General features: G+C 42.3%; 1 protein-coding gene across 3 annotated transcripts in view; it reads left to right on the forward strand.

Moving 5' to 3' along the window:
* Positions 1–12,508: 12,508 nt before the first annotated feature.
* PTBP3 (polypyrimidine tract binding protein 3) overlaps positions 12,509–21,369 on the forward strand; it is a 71,770-nt gene continuing 62,909 nt past the window's right edge. For 2 of the 3 annotated variants that reach the window (XM_012721571.1, XM_012721572.1), the window contains exons 1-2: positions 12,509–12,649; positions 15,521–15,554. In XM_012721571.1, coding sequence (XP_012577025.1) covers positions 12,642–12,649; positions 15,521–15,554 — 42 coding nt within the window. In that variant the 5' untranslated portion in view covers positions 12,509–12,641. The remainder of the gene's footprint in view (positions 12,650–15,520; positions 15,555–21,369) is intronic. The other variant, XM_004677429.2, reaches the window with a different exon arrangement.

Raw genomic sequence — 21,369 nt, forward strand, 5'->3', positions numbered from 1 at the left:
AGTTACTAAATATGTACTACCCTTCCCCCCACCCCCTTTTTTTTTTTTTTGTTACTGGCTGTATTGGAGTGGAAAATTACCAGGGGGCTTTAAGGCCAGGCTCTGTTACATGAGATGACCACATGTTGCTCACAAACTCCCATGCCTGTTCATTCAAACTCAGCAAAATAAATACTTACCTGGGGTATGTGAACTGTACCATTTCCACATTCTTTTCTGCCCAAGCTGTATAAAAACCCACTACCCATGTTACTCAGGGTTCAGTCCTTTGGGAAATACCCTGCTGAGACCACCGATGTCTTCCCCTCTCTGAGTGCCCTCTGGCTTCTCTGGGCAACTGACCACAGTATCACTTCATTGTATACTTTGGATATTAACCCTTTACCTGAGATTCAACAGGGTTAGCCCCAGCGAAAGGGGATGCTCCATGTTTCCTGCCTCACTCTATGAAAGAGTGGAGCTGGGCAGGGAAGATGTCCGTCCCCCACCCCCCAAAAAAGGGGAAGTTCCAGGTTCCCTGCCCCACCCAGAAGGAGGGAGGAAGGAAGCAGGATGGAAGGAGACCTGAGGAAGCCACATGGAGCAGGGAGCATGTGATGAAGAATCTATGCTTGTTTCTTGGCCCTGGACTGGTTAAAACAGATGTGGGTGAGAGACCCATGGGAGGTTGACTATGGCAGTGTTTATATTGATTTTGATTTTGCTCTTTTCCTCCCAGAATTGTCTGGCCATTTCTGTCCTTTTTCTATGGGTCCCGGCCAGAAGATGCTTTAGCAAGGCAGGCTTTCAGGCCTTGCTTTGGGCCAGTCCCTTTTGGGTTGACTTTTACCCACAAGGGGATGGGTAATTTCAGGTGTTTGATTTAGAAAGTATGCTTTGTCTTCTGTATTGTATACTCACTATATTAAAGTTCCTTTTCGTTAAAGTCTTATTTTTTCCTTGATGTGGTGGATGGCAGAACCTATTTAGAGCAGGCAGGTTTGGGGGTTCGGTGGTGCCCCTCTACCTGCCCTCTAACAAAGTGAAGCTAGAACAGGCTGGGAGGAGAGGAAAAGTGGAGATGAGGACACCGAAGAAGAGTGGAAAACAAAGATGAGATTCAGGGAGCAGATGACATGTGAAGAAGCCACTGAACTTGCTTCTCAGCTTTGGACTTGGGGTACATGAAAGGAAACCCTTGAAAAAGCCATGGGTGAGAGACCATGTGTGGGGAGGCTGGCAATGGCAGTCTTTATCTTGACTTGTGTTTTGATTTTGTTCTTTTCCATTCAGACTTACCTGGCCCCTTCTGCCCTTTCCTAGGGTTCCAACCAGGAGGTAACAGACTTGCCACAGGGCTTCAGCTGCTCTGCTTACAAGGGGAGGAGTAGCTTTGGGTGTTTCATGGAGAAATTATTTTAACCATATTTTTCTTTTCTCTCTATTGGAAGTTGGAGTTTAATGTTAAAATAATGTTTGTCATTAAATAATGTTTAATAATAATAATGTTAAAATAATGTTAAAAGCCCCCCCCCACCCCCTTCCCCAGCTGGAAGACTTGGATAAAGGGAATTGATAAGGTTGCTATGGGAACCAGGCCTTAAAGCTGGTGACCTCTATCCTGAATGCAGAAGTACAGCCAGGACACATTCTGTGTCAAAGGCCAATGCCCAAGATCAGATGTCCCAGCACTAACTGGATTAAACTGATTCCCCAGTCATGGAAAGCCCACAAAAACAGGTTATAAGAGGGAGCCTTGAGCCCCTCCCCTGCGGCCAACGGGTTAAAGCACATCACTAAGAAGCTCTCCGCAGCCATTGCTGTATAAGTTGGATCCCTGGCCAAGGAGGTGACCCACATAACACAGCAGACCTCTCCTGTCCCACCTGCTACTCCCTACAGCAGTGTATTTCACTCGATCTTCTTGTTCTGTTCCCCACACTGTCTCTGGTGAATCCCTGCACCTCTGGTCTGTACCCCAGTTCTTGTATGCATAAATAAATAAATCTTTCAAATAAAATTAAAAAGAAAAAAGAAGTAAGCCACAAATCCAAATCCTTCTCTAAGGGGGAAAGGAGGTCCTCAGTGAACACCCTAGATACTGGAACTGTAACAGGGTGGTCCCCAGGAAAAGGGGAAGTTCCAGGTTCCCTGCCCCACCCAGAAGGAGGGTGGAACTGAGCAGAGAAACAAAAGAGAAGGAATCTGAGAAAGAAGGAAGCAGGATGGAGAGCCAGAAGCAGAGCTGAGGAAGCCACATGGAGCAAAGGGAGACATGTGAAGAAACTGTTTATTTTTTGGCCCTGGGCTGGTTGAAAGTGATGTGGGTAAGAGACCTGTGGGAGGTTGACTATGGCAGTGTTTATACTTATTTTGATTTTGCTCTTTTCCTCCCAGAATTGTCTGGCCATATGTGTCCTGGCCAGAAGGTGTTTTAGTCTTGTGGCAGGCTTTCAGGCCTTGCTTTGGACCAATCTCTTGAGTGGACTTTTGCCCATGAGGGGATGGGTAACTTCAGACGTTTGATTTAGAAATTAGATCCTTTGACTTCCATTTTGTATCCTCACTATATTAAGGTTCCTTCTCTTTAAAGTCTTAAATGTTTTGTCTTGATGCGGCGGATGGCAGAACCTATTTAGAGCAGGTAGGTTTGGGGGCTCAGGAGTGGACCTTTCTCCCTGCCCTGTATCAGAACTACAAATCCCATCAACACCAAAGAGAAGCACACTGGGACCTGAGGGTGGAGTTAACCAGCCAGGTGGGGATATAAAACAAGACGTGGGCTTCGGGGGTCTCTTGGCCTGGTGGCTCATGTATTGTCTCTTGGCTCTTCACCAGCTTTCAGCTTTCAGTATGCTATTGAGGTTCCAGGTCAACAGAATTGGTTGGACACTTTAACTAACGTATCTCTCTCTTTCCCTGAGTTATTCATTTTCCCTTTCCCCTTGTAAATAAACCCATTATTAATCTTTTTTGTGTGTGCCTGCAGTTGAATCTTAAGCTCAAGGGTGAGGACCCACAGTCATGCCACCATTGGGTTGCCTTGTAACACTTCTTCATGCCTGGACTTCCTATACTGCCTGACGCTTCTCTTAGCACTGTATTTCAATGAATCCCCTTTTCTGTTCTCTACTGTCTTTGATGAATTCTTGCACCCCCGTGCCTCCAGCCTCATCCTGATCTTCTCCCCACTAATTGTCTTAAAGCTATTTTCCGTTGAAGGTCTTATGCACTAAGAGTATGTTGGATGGCAGACCCCATTTCCAGCAGACAGGCTTGAGGGTCCTGGGGTACCCAACACCATGCTTGCTAGTAATATGTTAACCAAATATTTTCTCCATTTAACGGGTTGCTCTAAAGAGAACTCAATGCTGAAGAGTAACTTCTTTTCTTTAGAAGCAGTCCAGGTAGTAGATTATATGGGTATAACCTTAAAAGCAATAAATAAATAAATAAATAAAATATGTATGTATATAGTTAAAATCTGTGCACTTAATGTATAAATTTTACTTCAAAGAGCAAAATAAGAGAAACATTGAGTGTAGAGGGCCACAAGAATGACATAATAATGTCAGAATGTTGGTGTAGAATCCTAGAATAAGTCCAGTTGATTAAAGTTTGACAACAATTGCTTGACACTGATCATTTACATTATCAATGATCTTCAATTGGTATCCCAAGGAAACGTCACTGACTAACGTTGATGAAAAGAAAAAGAAATAAGGAAGCAAGAACAGGAAAGAGAAAAAAAATAGCAAAATTCACTTATCAGTTCTTAGAAGAAGGTAAATCTGGATAAAGGTAAATCTGGATAAATATCTTCTGTGGGCCCAGGTTAGCCAAAACAATAAAAACTGCTTGGGGATACATACTACCTTGAATTTAGCAAGGAACACATGCTTTAGGCGAAGGAGCCCACCCTTGGTCTAGGAGTTGAAAAATAAAAAAACTAGGTCAAATAGGGGTTGCAGAAAAATCTTAACCCTTTGTCTCAAAGATTCTCAAAATATGTTGTCAACACCACCCAACAATCTGTTAGGAATGCAAATTCTTGGCCTTCACACTTAATTCAGGAATAACCAGTTCATGTTTAACAAACCTGCCAGTTGACTCTGGTTTGTGTTACTGTAAGAACTATTAACTTGACACTGATCATTCACATTATCAGTGATCTTTAATTATCAGTAATTGGTTCCGTTTGCTTGAATATTTCCATAAAAAAAATTTAGAAGAGAAAATAATTTCATATAATACTTGTAAGCTAAGAAAATGAACCTATGGAAAAACAAGATCTGTATATTTGAGAAACAGATTAGTACTTATAAAATTGGGGAAAATTTTCAAACCTTGGTATACTGAAACTTATAAAAATAACTAATTTATATATTTATATAATTTCTATAGTGATGGCACATGGGTGATTTAGTGATGGGAAACACAAGGGGATTGCAACTGAGATGGGAAAATGCACAAAAATATGTAAAAATAAACTAATATAGTAATAAAAAATAATTTAACTTGTTTGACTCATTGGAAAGTTTTGTCAATAGCTATGAAAGTTTCTAGACATTTTTTTCTCATTTCATTTTTGTTAGGGACTATTAATGGTTTTTTGACCAACATGTTTCATGGTCCACACTTTTAAATAAATTATTCCAAAATTATGTTCTCAAGGAATTCTGCTACTTTATAAACTCCTAATAAAAACACAAATGAACATAGTGAACATATGGACATAATTGCATATAAACACCTTTTAAAGTAACTAACGCATTGAATCATTTAAAACTTCCTGAAAAACTGTCAGTAAGCTCCATTATTCCCTGCAATTCTTACAGTTCTGAAAGCTGAATCAGACAGTTAAATAATTTGGCCCAGTTCAGTCCTTTAACAAGTGCTGGAAATGAGGATTCTAAATAGCTAAACTGGCTCTAGATCACACTCTTAACCACCTGCATTATTATCATTTTACTTCCTAGGCAGAGGTGTTCTTCCTAACTCAGAGTGTGTCTATGTTTCTAACTTTTTTTAAAAAGTGAATGAATAAAATTCTTTTCCCTCTCCTTTGGGAATGGGGTGACAGCTTGAAAACAAGCAGATAAACTATAGTTAAACGTATTCTATTTCCAAGAGATCTCCTTGCTCCTAGGTAAAGAACTCACCTTGACTAGAGAGTGGGGTACACCGATTTTAGGGACAAAAGGTCAGTGCTTAAGGGAAATTGTGATTCTTAATAGTAAGGTGAATACAACTTAGTTCTCATGCTTAGCCTCACCAACTCATACCTATATTTTTAAGGATTTTCTTTGCATAACATGGAAAAGGTTGATTTATTGGATTTTACAGGACCTAAAGGATACAGTTTGATTAAAAAAAAAAAGATACAGTAAAAGATTTATTCTTCCTTCAGCAAATCCAATGCAACTTTGGCATGGGCTAGCAACCTCACTATAGCCAGAGACAGTTGACTGCACCATCCTTTCAAATATTGGAGTCCTGAACCCAGCACTCGTTGTGGCCAGAACTTCAAATGGAGATGATGCTATGGAGGTCAGACACAGAATGGGGAAAGTGGGCATGACTCATGGGTGCCACAAAGTCAGTGAGAATGTAGGCGACACCTTCAAGACTGCTGGAAAGGATTTTGAAGAAAGGCTCATAAAAGGTTGGGTGGTCTACCGGAGTCTGTGTCAGCCAATGTAATTCATTTGATATGAAATGACTACCAAAGTGATATAGTCTGAAAAATATCAGTTCTACTCCCATACATTTTTTAAACCTTTGAAGTTTTTTATTAATCCTTGAACTAGTAACAAATATTAAGGGAACACTCTGCAAAGTTTCTTTATTTTGAAATGATAAATCTATTGCAGGACAAGGAGAAAGGCCCTCCAGAACCCCCAAACCTGCCTGCTCTAAACAGATTCTGCCATCTGCAAGACAAAACATACTCTAGTGCACAAGACCATTAATGGAAAGGAACTTTAATACAATTAGGGTACAATACAGAAAAGACAAAGAATATAGTTTCCAAATCAAGCACCCAAATTACCCAATACCTCATGGGTAAAAGTCCACCCAAACAGAGTTGGCCTAAAGCGGGACCACTGAGGCCCTGAATCCCACAGGTCTCAAGCACTTTCTGATGGGTACCCATAGAAAAGGGTCAGAAACTGCCAGAAAAGTCTGGAAGGAGAAGAGCAAAATCAAGATCAAGGCCACCTTTGTTAATCTCCCCAGGGGTCTTTCTCCCGTATCTGTTTGAATCAGTCCAGGACCAAAAAGCAAGTGTAGCTTCTTCACAAATCCCTCTGCTCCCACGTGCCTCCTGCAGGTCTCCTGGCCTCCATCCTTCTCTCCAGCTTTTCCTCCTGACTTAGCTCTACCTGCCGTTAAGTGGGGTAGAGAACCTGGAACCTCACCTTTTCCTGGGAACCACACTGTTAGAGATTCAGTGTTTAAAAAGTATATAGTTTAGGCCCTCCCTGGTAGTGCGGTGGGCTAAAGTGCAGCACTGTAAGCTAGCCGCAGCCATTTCAGTGAGAGTTCAATCCCCAGCCCCAGAGGTGACCCACATGGCATGGCAGACCTTTCCTGACCTGCCTCCTGCTCCCCTCAGCAGAGTTCTTTGTCAATATGCCTGTTCATCTCCCCACTCTATCTCTGATGATTCCTCATCACTCCTACACCTCTGGCCTATATCCCAGTTCTGTATGCATACAAGAAAGTATATAGTTTAAATTTAGAGGTCCTATGTATCCCTCACCCAGTTTCTCCTAATGGCAACATCTTACTAACTATAGCATGATATTAAAACTAGGAAATTAACATTGGTACATCCACAATACATTCAGATTTTGTCAATTTCACATGTACTTGCGTCCATAGTTTCTATACAATTTCATAATGTATGATTTGTGTAACTGTTACAGGGCAACCCTGATGGGTTGCCTGCCTGTGGGTCCTCACTTGCATGCTTAAAAAGAACTTAAAATAAGACTCAACTACAGGCACACACAAAAAAGGTTAATAAAGTGTTTACTTATAAAAGGGGAAATAAAGAGTAACTCAGGGAGAAAGAGGAGTTAAATTGGTGAATGTGACCTAACAGTTCCACTGAGCTGGAAACCCACTAGCATGCTGAAATGCAGGGAAAAACTAAGAGACCTCCAAGGCCCACATGTCTGATTATATAGCATACCTAGCTGCTTAACTCCACCCTTAGTTTCCAGCAATCCTCTCTTTGGTGATGATATTATGGGACTTGTAATCCTTGGTGTCTTGAAACTCTTTGGTCTGAGGTGGGGGTAGTGTCCATAAAACCTGTTTGTAGAGTTTGTTCAGGATACCCTTTCCCCCCAAACATTACTAGCTCCACAGTCAAGGTGCAGAACTGGTCAAGTTGCAAGAACTGCAGTCAAGGTGTTGCATGACCACAAATACCCCTCATCCTATTCAGTGTGGTCATACCCTTCCCATCACGCTGCTAACCCATACTGATCATTTCTTGTTCTCCATTTCAATAATTTTGTCATTTTGAGAATGGAATCACAAACTTTTTTTTTATGCCATATAATTAAAAAAATATATATTTATTTTATTTATACACACAGAACTGGGGCACAGGCCAGAGGCAGAGGAGGGTGAGAGGACTCACCAGAGACAGAGTGGGGAGCAGAACAGGCCGACTGAGGAAGTACTGCTGATGGGAGCAGCAGGTGTGTCAGGAGAGGTCTGCCCTGCCATGTGGGTCACCTCCAGGGTGGGGGTCGAACTCATGCTGAAGTGGCTTTAGCTTCTTAGTGCTGTGCTTTAACCCGATGCACCACCAGGGAGGGCCCCATTCCATATAATTTTAAGTGCTTCAATTTGGGGAATACATGTTAATGATTATGATTTTATATTTGCCATGGGATAAAATATCAAACTACTGTCCCAGATTTCACCTATGGCTGATCTTCTGACCTAGTTGACATCTTTGTATTATTTTACCATTCAAAAAAAGTGTATTTTACTTATTGAGGAAAAGTCGGTTTACATCATTATATTGGTTTTTAGGGGCTACAAGTTTAAACCTCAATAATTTTATGTTTGCATACCACGCCCACTACCATTACTTTAGATCTTAAGAATGGTTAAATGTTAACTACCACAGATTGCTGGAATGCCTTAAGGCAAGTGTTCAAAGGTTACATTTTGTCCTAACATCATGCTGGGGGGTGTGGGGAAGAGTTTCTTATCAGATGGTGCTACAGGGTTATTTCTTAAATTTAGAAGAAAAACATTAGGTGTAGAAGGTAAAATGTTCAAAAAGTTATAAACTAGATTTTTATAATTGTCTTACTTTTCAAAGCATGGAGCAAGGAGCAATAAAGAGTGTGTTACTCAGCCCACTATCAAGGAGCCAGAAAACAACATAGAACTTTCATGTAGAACCAGGTCATATGTGGAATATCAGATCATTCCAGAAGTCCAGAAACTTGTAACATTACAAAAGGACAGTTTTCTGTATCTTATGGACTATGGAAATCACTAGAATTCATTCTAAAAGTGGTTCTAGAAGACTAAATTCATACTACTCTATTGTTTTTGAATCAGAAGTACAAACCTATGGGAGCTCACTGCATATATTTTTTAAAAAATTATGACCAAGAAGCTAAGGAAAAGGAAAGGCTCTACCTTGTTTTTAGTTTTGAGCTATCATTGTTGTGAAACTCGACCTTATATTGCATTATAATGTTTTAGCTATATGTTACTAAAACCAACAAGTGTATATATTACATTAAATTTACCACTAAAAGTGAAGTGCTGTTGTTCACCATATGTCAATAATTGTCTCCTTTTACCCAGTTTACCCACCCCTTACCCCCTTACCTCCCCTTTCTACTGGTGACAAGTAGTTGGTCTTAAAGTCTAAGCTTATTTTTTTTTTTTTTAAAGATTTATTTATTTGTACATACAGAACTGGGGTACAGGCCAGAGGCTCAGGGGTGGCGAGAGGCTTCACCAGAGACAGAGTGGGGAGCAGAACAGGTAGATCAACGAAGTACACTGCTGAGGGGAGCAGCGGGCGGGCCAGGAGAGGTCTGCCACGCCATGTGGTCTCCTCCCGGGGAGGCTGGAATTGAACTCATGCGGAAGTGGCTTTTTAGCTTCTCAGTGCAGTGCTTTAACCCGCTGCGCCACCAGGGAGGGCCAGCTTATTTTTTTTTTAAGGTTTATTTATTTATGCATACAGAACTAGGGTACAGGGGCAGTGAGAGGATTCACCAGAGACAGAGTGGGGAGCAGAACAGGCAGACTGACTGAAATACACTGCTGAGGGGAGCAGCGGGAGGGTCAGGAGAGGTCTGCCATGCCATATGGGTCACCTCCCTGGCTGGGGATGAAACTCAAGTTGAAGCGTCTGTGGCTAGCTTCCTAGTGCTGTGCTTTAACCTGTAGCACCACCAGGGCGGGCCCTCTAAGTTTATTTTTTAAAGATTGATTTATTTATGCATACAAGAGCTGGGGTATGGGTCAGAGATGCAGGGGGTGAGAGGATTTACCAGAGACAGAGTGGGGAGCAGAACAGGCATAGCTGCTGAAATACACTGCTGAGGGAGCAGTAGGAGAGACAGGAGAGATCTGTCATGATAGTGCTAAGCAGATCACCTCCCTAGGTGGGTGCTGCAGCAGCTGAGGATAATTTTATAGTGCTGAGTCTTAACCCCTTGTGCCACCAGGGAGGCCCTTAAATCTAAGTTTATTTTTGCTATATTGAGCCAGTTCATTTCCTTTCTCTCTAAATATTAGACAAGACTGGGCGCATTCAGGGTGGTATGGCTGAGACCTCTCTTTATATTAGTGAAATTACAGTGTGTTTGCCTTTCCCCATCTGAGTTATTTTACTATTAATACCCTGTAGGTCCATTCATGTTGTTGCAAATGGTAGGCATTATCAAATTGTTAGATACCTTAAGGCACAGGATTATGAGAAACATCTATCAGGAATCTGTATAGATATATTTAATAGTGGCTGTACCAAAAAGCATAGCTTTTGGAGATTGTTTTGACAATAATTATCAAATTTGAAAATGCTCATATACTCTGTTCTGCAATTGTACCTCTAGTAATCTATTTTTTTTTTTTAAGATTTATTTGTACATACAGAACTGGGGTACAGGAGCGGTGAGAGGCTTCACCAGAGACAGAGTGGGGAGCAGAACAGGCAGATCTACAAAGTACACTCCAGAGGGGAGCAGCGGGGCAGCGGGTGGGTCAGGAGAGGTCTGCCACACCATGTGGTCACCTCCGGGGCAGGCGGGAATCGAACTCATGAGGAAGTGGCTTTGGCTTCTTAGTGCAGTGCTTTAACCCGCTGCGCCACCAGGGAGGGCCGTAATCTATTTTTTAAATGTAATCATGAGTGCAAAGATGTTCATACACATGTCCTTAAACTATTAGTATTTTGAATATGTAAAAACAATGTAAACTTCCACTGTTTTGTAAATGGTTAAATAAAGTTACATGATCATTAAATATATGTAACATTAAATAGAATTAACTAGATAATGAAAAACAATTATCCAGTTTTTGTTTTAAAGATTTATTTATTTTATGCATACAAGAACTAGGGTACAGACCAGAGGTGTGAGGGATGAGAGAGGATTTACTAGAGACTGACTGGAGAGCAGAACAGGGGGATTGAGGAAATATACTGCTGAGGGGAGCAGCGGTAGGTCAGGAGAGGTCTGCCACACCACGTGGGTCACTACATCACCAGCAAAGGCCTTTATCCAGGTTTTTAATTGTAAAAGTAAATAAAAATGGTGACACTTTAGAAGGCTGTAAGCAAAACTGTTACACTGGATATCCTGGGAGGGAACAGTGCAAATAAGAAGTGATTCTTTGCTATGTTGTATTGTTTGAAAGTTCCAAAATAAACATATTTTTATGTCATTAATTTAGCTAAAAAAATTAAGAAAATTTCATCAACAGAATACATCTCCCAAGACTGCATCAGCTATTTACTTTACTGACATTTTAAATGTCCATCTAGTCAGACAGGGTGGCAGTGTTTGCAGCAGCAACTTAGTATTTGAGTTTAATATACACACACAAAATATATCTGACCATTTAGAAAGAGGGCTTGAGGTTAGCTACAGTAATTTAAGAAGGGTCTCACCAATTAAGCAATATAAAATATTTCAATAATAAACTGATCCAAGAATCCGTTCAACCATGATGACTGGAACCTGAATTTTCTTGGGTAGTCTTGCTGTGCCTGGCAAAGCAGATTTAACAACTTGACTGAATGATGTATGAGTCAATAGTTTCCATCTTTTTAGTACCACCTACTTACTTAAAAACAGGAAATTAGCAAAGATAAGATGATTGGATTTTTGTTACTTCCTTTTCAAAGGATACAGTGGGAGGGAGCAGACCCTCTCTTTCTACACAGGTTAAGAATTTGGTCCAGGACGTGAAATGGTTCACATTTTGATCTATTACAGTCAGAAAGAACTATAAAGTATACTCAATATAAAGAGAAAAAATAAAGCAAGCCGCCACTAGTTTGCATATACAAGAGTGTAAATATTTGCTGTCATATATGTAACCATTTGCATATACGTTGCATATACACTCAGACTAGGGAAAGGCATCTACTGGCAAGAAGTTGGCGTTAATGGCAAACGTTTCCTGGTCGTCAAATTGTGGACAAACGTTTGCACTTTAATGTCTCAATTTTCACTCAAGAAACGCGAAACTGTCCCTCACTGGTGTGTTGTCTGTTTACAATGAGGAATGTGGAAACTTTTTGTAAAATGATGGCATACAGTGGCCATTCCATCCAGTGTAATTAACGTTTGATATAAATTCAATCCCGGGCTGTCCGGTCGAAGAGCAGCACCCAGAGTCCAAAGCTGTAAAAGAACTCAAATGTTCTCAAGTTCGGGGCCGTCTTTCCATTCATCTTCATCCCAACTGCACCTAACGGGACCGTGCGGGTCTCGGACGTCGATCCCCAGCTCCGGCGGGCGAAGGGCGGGTCCCGCGCGACTGGGGCTCACGCTCCCGGGTCAGGAGCCCTGACCAGAGCCCGCGCGCCGGGTCTCGGACGTCGAGCTGGGAAAGCCTCGCCCACCCGGGGCGACGCCACCGCCTTCCGCGGGCCCTCGAGGTTCACTCCTACTTACTCTCCGCAGCCGGTCCCCACCGCCTTTCCCGCCGGCAGAGGGAGGCGTCCAGCCCCGGCACCCCGGGCGCAGGAGCCGGAAGGCCGGCAGACCCGCTGGAGAGCGGGTGGGGCGGAGAAGCAGGAAGCACAAGGCGCGCGCTCCCGCGAGCGCAGCTGGGCGGCGGGGCGGGGTCTCCGGGCGGCGGCAGGAAGAGGGCGCCCGGGAGCCGAGCCGGAGGGCGGCTGAGGGCGGGGCCGCGGGAGGGCGTGGACTCGGAGGGGCTGAGGCGAGGCGGGGACGCGCTTGCGGGGTGGGGAAGGCGGGGGCGCGGCGGTGGCGGGAGCGTCCCTGGTCTCCGCCCCTGTTTCCCACTCTCCTTCCACCTCCGACTGGGGCTCCGGAGAGGCGCCGCTCCCCGGAGCCGCCCTGCTGCCGCCGCTTCCTCTCTCCGCTCGCCGTGAGCCCGTCAGTCCCCGCTCGGTGCGCTGCTCCGTCTGGGCCATGGATGGGTAAGTGCGGGGCGGCCGCGCGGGGCGGCGCTGGCCCCTCTTCCCGTGGCTTCTCGGCCGGACGCGTCGAGGCCGGGGAGCCGGGCGCGGCGCGGGCGGCCGGAGGAGCGGTCCCGACCGAGTCCGACGGCGGGGCTTCCGGGCACCTCCTCGGGGAGCCCTAAACTGCGGAGGGGCGGACCCCATCGCAGCCTCGCCCCCCTCCTCCATGGGCGCCCGGGTCCTGTGCACCCCTTCACTCCCGCTCGCTCGCCTACCGGGGAGCGGAGGAGAGCCCGGGCAGCCGCGGGTGCCGGGGTCCGCCCTCAGCCCGAGAGTCGGGGGAGCCCGGCCTCCCGACACTTCCTTTCAGAAAATGGTGCGCGGCGCTGGGGGAGGCGGAGGCGACGCTCGGGGCGGGCGTCCTCCCGCTTGGGGAGTTGCTGTTTACCGGTGAGGTGGGGCGAGCGCCGGAGCTTCCCCTGGCGGGGAGACCAGTGGCCGAGGGGAGGCGGCCCGCGACGGCTCGCGTCGGGACTCGTCTGGGCGACGATCTGCCCCCGGAGCCTGCGCCCCACGCGCGCTCTCGGCCGGCGGGGACCGGCCCCGGGCTCGTGCTGTGGGCGGCGGTGTCGCGCTCCGGATACCAGACGTCCGGACCGGCGACTGGGACCTTCTCTCTCGTACGCCCCCAAAAGAAACTTAGGGAATTCGCTACCTTGTACGGGAACTACGGTAGAAGTGCAGTTTTCGCGGAGCTTTCAAACACTGTAGGTGTTAATGAAGTCAGAGACCAAAATGAAAAGACTTAGCATCAGTCTTCTCTGGGAACCCAGGTATACGGGGGTGGGACTTCTTCGTGATCAGAGGAACCACTCGATTAGAATCTGGGTGATTGAATTGAAGATCGTAGTATATGTACATTAGGGGTTTCGAAGATCTCCAGCTATACTATTAGAGCCTGCAAATCCACTTATCAGTGCCCATTATGCGTTTGAGGTTTTGTTTGGCCTTTTACTGGCTTTTGATGACAGGATTTCTATAAGCCCTTTAATTGTAGAATGAGTGAAACTTACTTGAACTGTAAAAGCTGTGTACATGTTGCCACTTAGTTGATGATTGTTGTGCCATGTAGAGACGATGGAGTCTTCCAGCAAGTTTTGTCTTTATTAGATAACATTTATCCTAGTTTCACAGTACTAGCGCTGATTGAGATACTGGATTAACTCATTTGAGTGCAGATTACACACTGCAGCAGACACTAGACAAAGTGCAATTTTAGGTTTTATTTATGGTTGTGATGGTCTGTGAAGTATCGCTTTTACTTAATTGGAGCTATTTTTATTTTTTAATTGAAGCTTCTCTGAGCATTGTTGAAAACTCATTTCGCATTACTTTATTCAATTTCGCACTTCATGTGTGCAAAATATTGCTATTTTAATTACTTGTGTAATTATGCCAGTATTTCAGTTCAGGAATACTGAAATGAGTGTTTCATTCTGAGCAGTAAATTGTCCTTCCACGGGTTGCTTGAGATGTGGAAACAGTGTAGCTTTTTATATTGGAAAATGTATAGTGATAATAAAAAGAAATTTGGTTATGGGTCTTGGCTGTTAAACTCTTGAATAATTATGAAATGCAAGCTTACTCTTTGAGATAGTGTCTAAGAAATTAGTTCTTAGCCCAATATATGATTTTTGAGCCAAAGAATTTCTTTATGGTTTACATATGTTGGGAGAAAAGACAGGTCATTGGCAGGTAAGTTCACCTGGGAGTTGAAGTAGGAGCATGATTTGACCAGTACCACAGTATAAACACAACCTTGTTTTTTATGCACAAAACATTACCTATTTAAATTTCAGACAAAAGAATTTCATGTTTCAAAAGTCTGTAAGGAAAAATGAGCCTATACAGTTAATACTTTAAACAATTAAAATTGCATCCTTGAACAGTACAGTCATAAATTTACTTTCATTAATGATGGCATAGGTTATTAACGATACGCAGTTTTGCCTTTCATTTAGGAGTACTGAGATGAAGACAGTATTTGAAGACAGTAATTGAAGACAGTTTCCTTGGGGTTCCGGGAGAGAGATTTTTGTTTTTGTTCAGCAGATCTTTGGGCTTTTACATTTTGGTCTTAAGGAATAAGATTTTGAACGAAGAAATTTTGCTTTTAGGAGGCTATTTAAATCTCTACATTTCCCATAGCCAGAAAAAGTTATTTTTTCATTATTTTGGCTAGTTAACAAACCAACAAGCTACCAGTCAACCTATCTGTCTTAATTCCCCTCAAATTCCAACTGTCTTGTATGCATGTAGATGTTCATTTCCTCCTGAGATAATTTACACTGAACCAGTTTTGATGTGGTAGACTTTTTTAATAAAGTAAATCTTTGAAAATTATCATATCCACAGTCTGATGCTTGTTTTTATTTTTAGTGCTGAGGTGCTATCTTAGCTATGTTTTATGGCAGATAAAAATTTGTAGATACCTTCTATTTCTAGAAAATCTGCGCATTGGTTTTATTTCATTTAAAACTTCACACTAATGATTTAAAGGAATAAACTATGGTGATTTTAAGTTTTGTCTTAATAAATGGGAAGAAAATGGATAAACATTTTATTGAAGTCCACCTATACTTTTCTAAATACTCAAAGAGAATTTAATTTGTTTCTTACATTGCCATGAAAGCTTTGCTTTTACACTTTGCTGTTGCCTGACTGTCCCATCACTTTTTTCTTTGTATTAACGTTTCGCAACTCATCACATTCTTATTTTTATTATTTGTTAATATAATGCCTTTCCTTTTTCTTTAATCTTATCTGTCTTTTAAAAAACTTGTTCTCTAACTTTGTTTTCCATTTTCTCTTTTTACTTTTTCCATACAGTGTTGTTACAGATCTTATAGCAGTCGGTTTAAAGGTAGGAATCTTTTACTATCCTTTCATAAGCATTTTTAAATCCTAGTTTTCACATTTTTTTTTCCCACTAGTGATACCATCTCACCTTTTCATAAAATTATTTCTTTTACTGTATGGTAATCTATCTTTAATTTTTATTTAACTCCAAATAAGTAGACCTATAGCTGTTTTTGTATTTTAAATCTTTATATAGTGGGACTACAGTATCATCTTGTGTATCTAAAATGAATAGAAAGTTTAGCCTAAAGTTTCACTTGAACTCTCAGGTTTTTGTTTGTTCTGTTTTAGCTCTTAAGTAAACCCAGATCTGATTTATTTTCCTATGGTGCCCTTTTCCTATATCTTCTCCTGGATATGCTTTTGAGTAGTAAAATAATAATAGCAACAGAAGTTTCTTTGTTTATACTGTATACTAGCTGTTTTATTACATGTGTTTTCACTTATTGTAATAGCCTTTCAAGGTAGGTGTTAATAATCCCATTTTAGAGATTAAAAAAGTAACGTTCAGAAAGTTTGTGTTTGTAGCACGGTGCACCAGAGTTCAAACCTTTGTTGTCTTGCAGATTCAAAAGCCTGGCTTCCCCCATCTCCCCACCTGCTAGTACCGAGCTGACAGTGTAATGAGTGTTCTGTTTAAAAGTGAACAGCCAGAGAGCTGGATAATTCCTATTTTACAGTAATTATTCTTCTGAATTCTCGGTCATTTCAGTTTTTATCAAAGTCTCATTGCATCCTAAAAGAAAAATCAAAAGTAAACAGCTCCTTAAAATGAGACTTTAAAGATATAAATGGGTGTTTTAATATTTTTTTAATCAATTTGGTGTCTGATATAGTTGAGTTGAGAGCCTAGTTCTAGAAGCAAATTAGAATTCTTATTATTGTAGAGAACAGAAATAATTCATGTTTATATTACATGTATTTTATGTAAACTTGTTTTACCACTTCGCATGTTGTATCACTAACAGTTTTAGGAGTTAGGAATTGTATTTTTGGAGTTGATGGTGGTGCTCATAAGCTTAAAATACATTAAAAATAGGCATCTTTAAAAGTAAATATCCTTTGAGACTAACAATAAGTTATATAGGATTAACATAATTGGGAACTTTTTAAGTAGGGTGAAATCAGCTACTGTGTGGAAGGTATATATCTGGATGATAAATGAAAGAAAAAATTAAATGTTAGGCTCAGGAACTGTATTGAATGCATGCATTTTTTGGGGGGGGTTATTTGGTGGGTTAGAAATGAAGCTTATTGGACGTAATAGTACACACTCAGGTGTAAGTGTGGGCAGATTCAGAGGAAAATTGTCTATGATTCAGTTTTTTTCACAGCAAGCAAGCGCTTTGAAAACAAAGATCCTGAAGAAAAAAATAATCTCATTTCTCTGAGGAAAAAATAAGCTGATTAGTTCATTTGCCGGGCAGTCTGTATTTTTATAGGCTTAATTACTGGAAATGTCTGTAAAATTATTTACTCCATAGAGAAGTTTCTCATAGGATTGTTCTACTTCTTTCTTGGGCCCTCTCCAAGAAAGTTTAGCTACCAGGTAGTAGCCAATATGACTCATTTCTCTAGATTGTATGAAACAAAATTAGTAAGTTTAAGTACTTCTACAATACCAGTTACTTATTTCCTCTACTTGTTGACTGAATATGATGGCATAAAGAACAGCTCTAATCAGTGGCAAAGAATGGATTTCAGGTTCTGCTCTCCTGAGTTACTATCCTGGATTCAGAAAAACCTTATGGGTTTCATTTTAAAGATTTAAAAATATGTTAAATATGAAGTTCATGTTTTAGGCAGAGAAAGCAATTGTTTTTAGGGATTAAGTGATTTCATTAAAGAATGTGTCCTGAGGACTGAGACTTTTTTAAGGACAGTCTTATATCTTCAAATCAGTCTGCTCTATCTTGTTTGAGATATGTATCCCATGTTGTACACTCTGGATGTTCTATGCAGGCTATCTAGTTTTGAACTTTACCTAAATCAAGAAAATTAATGAAACTAGCTTTTAATACATCTCATAAAATATATGTTCTATTTCCTTATTTTTTTTTTTGTATTTTGAGATTTTTTTTTTTTAAAAATTTCTTTATTTGTGCATACAGAACTGGGGTGCAGGCCAGAGGCTCAGGGGCGGTGAGAGGCTTCACCAGAGACAGAGTGGGGAACAGAACAGGCAGATGGATGAAGTACACTGCTGAGGGGAGCAGCGGGCGGGTCAGGAGAGGTCTGCCGCGCCATGTGGTCACCTCCGGGGCAGGCGGGAATCGAACTCATGCAGAAGCGGCTTTAGATTCTCAGTGCTGTGCTTTAACCCGCTGCGCCACCAGGGAGGGCCTATTTTGAGATGTTTTTTGATTAAATCTTGAATTAACTATCCTTAGTTTTGAATTCTTACAGGTGAAGAACTAAGTGATTATGAGTAATACAGGATTATGTTTCCAAGAACTTTATCACACCAAATAAGATAAATCAAGGTGTGGGTATTGTAGGTAACAACTATGTGCTTGTATACCTATATGACTTTAATTTTCTAGCTTATAACTTTAATTATTACTGGCAAGTTTATTGTATTTATTTATGTATAAATATTTATGTTTGCATACCTACAGAACTGGGGGTACAGACTAGAGGTGCAGGGGCAGTGAGAGGATTTAAAAGAGACACAGTGGGGAGCAGAATAGCAGATTGAGGAAGTACACTGCTGAGGGGAGCAATGGGCAAGACAGAAGTCTTGTGCCATGTGGGTCACCTCCCTGGCCAGGGACCAAACTTGTGCTGCTGTGGCTACAGAGAGTTTCATAGTGCTGCACTTTAACCCATTGCGCCACCAGGGAGGGCCTGTAATTGGTTTCTAATAATTGTCATGCTTGTCACTTATAGGAAAATACATTACAGTGTATTTAAATTAATTTTGAAGATCAACTTTCAACTTTTTGACCCAGGGTTAGCAAGCTACAGTCTATGGAACAAATCCAGTTTGCTGTCTGGTTTTTGTAAATAGTTTTATTGGAACACAGCCATGGTCCTTCATTTCCATATTTTCTGGATACAGTGAAAGAGTTGAGTGGTTGTAGCAAAGATCATGTGACCAGAGTATAAAATACTGTCTTTCTGGTACTTTGCAGAAAGTTTGCCTACTGCTGTGCTTGAATTTTGGGTGAAATAGAAAGCCTTGTGGCATTTTACCCCTTTCAACCTGAACCGTAATTTGCATACAGGATATGTACAGGTCTTAGGGGTAAGATGCAAATGGTTTTGACAAATGTATGTTGCTTCAGGCAACACACCTCAGTGATAAAGGAGCCCTCCCTGGTGATACAAAAGGTGAAAGCCTTGCACTGTTTCCCCAGCCCCAGAGGTGAGCCACAAGGTGCAGCAGACCTCTCCTGACCCACCCAGTGCTCCCCTCAGCTGTATACAGCCTCTGTCTGCCTTTATGTTCCCCACTCTGTGTCAGTTGAAACCTCTCACTGCCCCTGCCCCTCTGGCCTGTACCCCAGTTCTGTATGCATAAATAAATAAATCTTCACAAAAGCAAAGAGGGAATCGGAGTCCTTGAGCAGGCTTGTAGGTTGCAGGATCCTGGTTGATACAGGATGCTGCACAAGAGCAATATCTTGACCTTTTTATTGGCAGAGAAGGGTGGGTCAGAATTGACACTGGATTTTAGGCTTTTGGGAGGGTCAGTATGCACCCAACTCCCACCAGTGGCTCTAATCTTACTAACCTTATTAACAAGGTGTTCCCAATGATCCAGTCCCTGGGGCACATGCACATCTGTAGTGCCCCAGGGCAATCAAGCATCTAGTTCTTGTCTAACTGGAAAGGAGCCTTGTACACCACACCCACAAATGTATGCACCTGTTATGCACCTGTATTTCTTACTTACCAGTCAGGACAACAGAGCATGAGTCTAGAAAGTTCCCTGCTACTTTTTTCCAGACTCAAGTTAGGCAACTGTTGTGATTTGTTTCTTCACAGGTTAATTGTACTTGTTTCTGAACTTAATATATATACACATACAGTATAAGCTCTTTGCTGCCTGGCTTTTACTAAGCAAGAGGATTTTTTTTTTTTTAAAGATTTATTTATTTTTGCATACAGAACTGGGGTACAGGACAGAGGCTCAGGGGCGGTGAGAGGCTTCACCATAGACAGAGCGGGGAACAGAACAGGCAGATCGACGAAGTACACTGCTGAGGGGGAGCAGCAGGCGGGTCAGGAGAGGTCTGCCACGCCATGTGGTCACCTCCGGGGCAGGCGGGAATCGAACTCATGCGGAAGCAGCTTTAGATTCTCAGTGCTGTGCTTTAATCCGCTGCGCCACCAGGGAGGGCCCGCAAGAGGATTTTTTTTTATTATGTTTTTTTAATTTTTTTACATCATTCTTTATTTTGTACATTTTTTCATCTCAGTTGTAATCCTCATGGGCTTTCCACCACCAGTTTACCCAGTTCAGAGCAATCTTCTCACCTCAGTTCAGATCCCATTCCCCCTTCCACCCCAGTAAAATGTTTATAGTTGTACGTTATTTTAATTTTTACTCTATTTACATTTGTTTGTCTCTTTTATTTTTTCTCTCTGACCCCTTATGCTCCTGCTATGAGTGAAACCATCCGGTATTTTTCTTTTTAAAGATTAACTTATGTATACAGAAGAACTGGGGTACAGGCGGGTGAGAGAATTCACCAGTGACATTGGGGAGCAGAACAAGCAGAAAAACAAAGCACACTGCTGAGGGAAGCAGCAGGGGAGTCAGGAGAGGTCTGCTGTACCACGTGGGTCACCTCAGAGGCTGGGAGTCCAACTCACACTGAAGCAGCTGTGGCCAGCTTGCAGTGCTGCGTCCTAACCCTTTGTGCCACCAGGGAGGGCCACAAGAGGTTTTTTTTTTTTAAAAGATTTATTTATTCATGCTTACAGAACTGGGGTACAGGCCAGAGGTGCAGGCGTGGTTAGAGGATTCACCAGAGACAGAGTGGGGAGCAGAACAGGCAGATTAACAAAGTACATACACTGTTGAGGGGAGCACTGGGTGGGTCAGGAGAGATCTGCCACTCCATGTGGGTCAGCTTCCTGGCCAGAGATGGAACTCATACTGCAATGGCTTTGGAGAGCTTCATAATGCAGTGCTTTGACCTGTTGCGTCACCAGGGAGAGCCCACAAGAGGATTCTCCTCCCACCCCCCATAATATAATGGTTTATTTTTCCATCATTTTGTGCCTTTTTCCCTCTCAGTTGTAATCCCTGTGGGCTTCCCACCACCAGTTCACCATGTGCCGTCACCATAGTCCAATTCACTCCATTTTTTATCAAATTCCCCACTCCACCCCCGTAGAATGTCTCGATATATAGTTGTTCATTATTATTTTCTCCCCTGGTCCTTTATACTCCTGCTAGGGGTGAAACCATCTGGTTTTTTTCCCATTTCTTTCTGGCTTATTTCACTAAGCATGATCTCTTCTAGCTCTATCCATGTTGCTGCAAAAGGCATGAGTTTATCTTTTTGATTGCTAGTAATATCCCATTATGTATATGTACAGCATCTTTTTAATCCAGTCATCTACTTTTGGGCATTTGTGCTGATTCCATGTCTTTCCTATTGTAAATAAAGCAGCAGTAAACATGGGGGTGCAGGTGTCTTTTTGAATCAGTGTTTTTGTGTCGTTTGGAGTGGGTCATACCTAGTATTGCTGGGTCATATGGAAACTCCATTTTTTAGCAGTTTGAGGAACCTCCAAACAGTTTTCCATAGTGGTTGTACTAGTTTGCATTCCCACCAGCAGTGCGGGAGAGTTCCTTTTTCTCC

Source organism: Condylura cristata, unplaced genomic scaffold (assembly GCF_000260355.1).
Source record: "Condylura cristata isolate star-nosed mole 26May11 unplaced genomic scaffold, ConCri1.0 scaffold00006, whole genome shotgun sequence".
NCBI classification, from domain to species: Eukaryota; Metazoa; Chordata; class Mammalia; order Eulipotyphla; family Talpidae; genus Condylura; species Condylura cristata.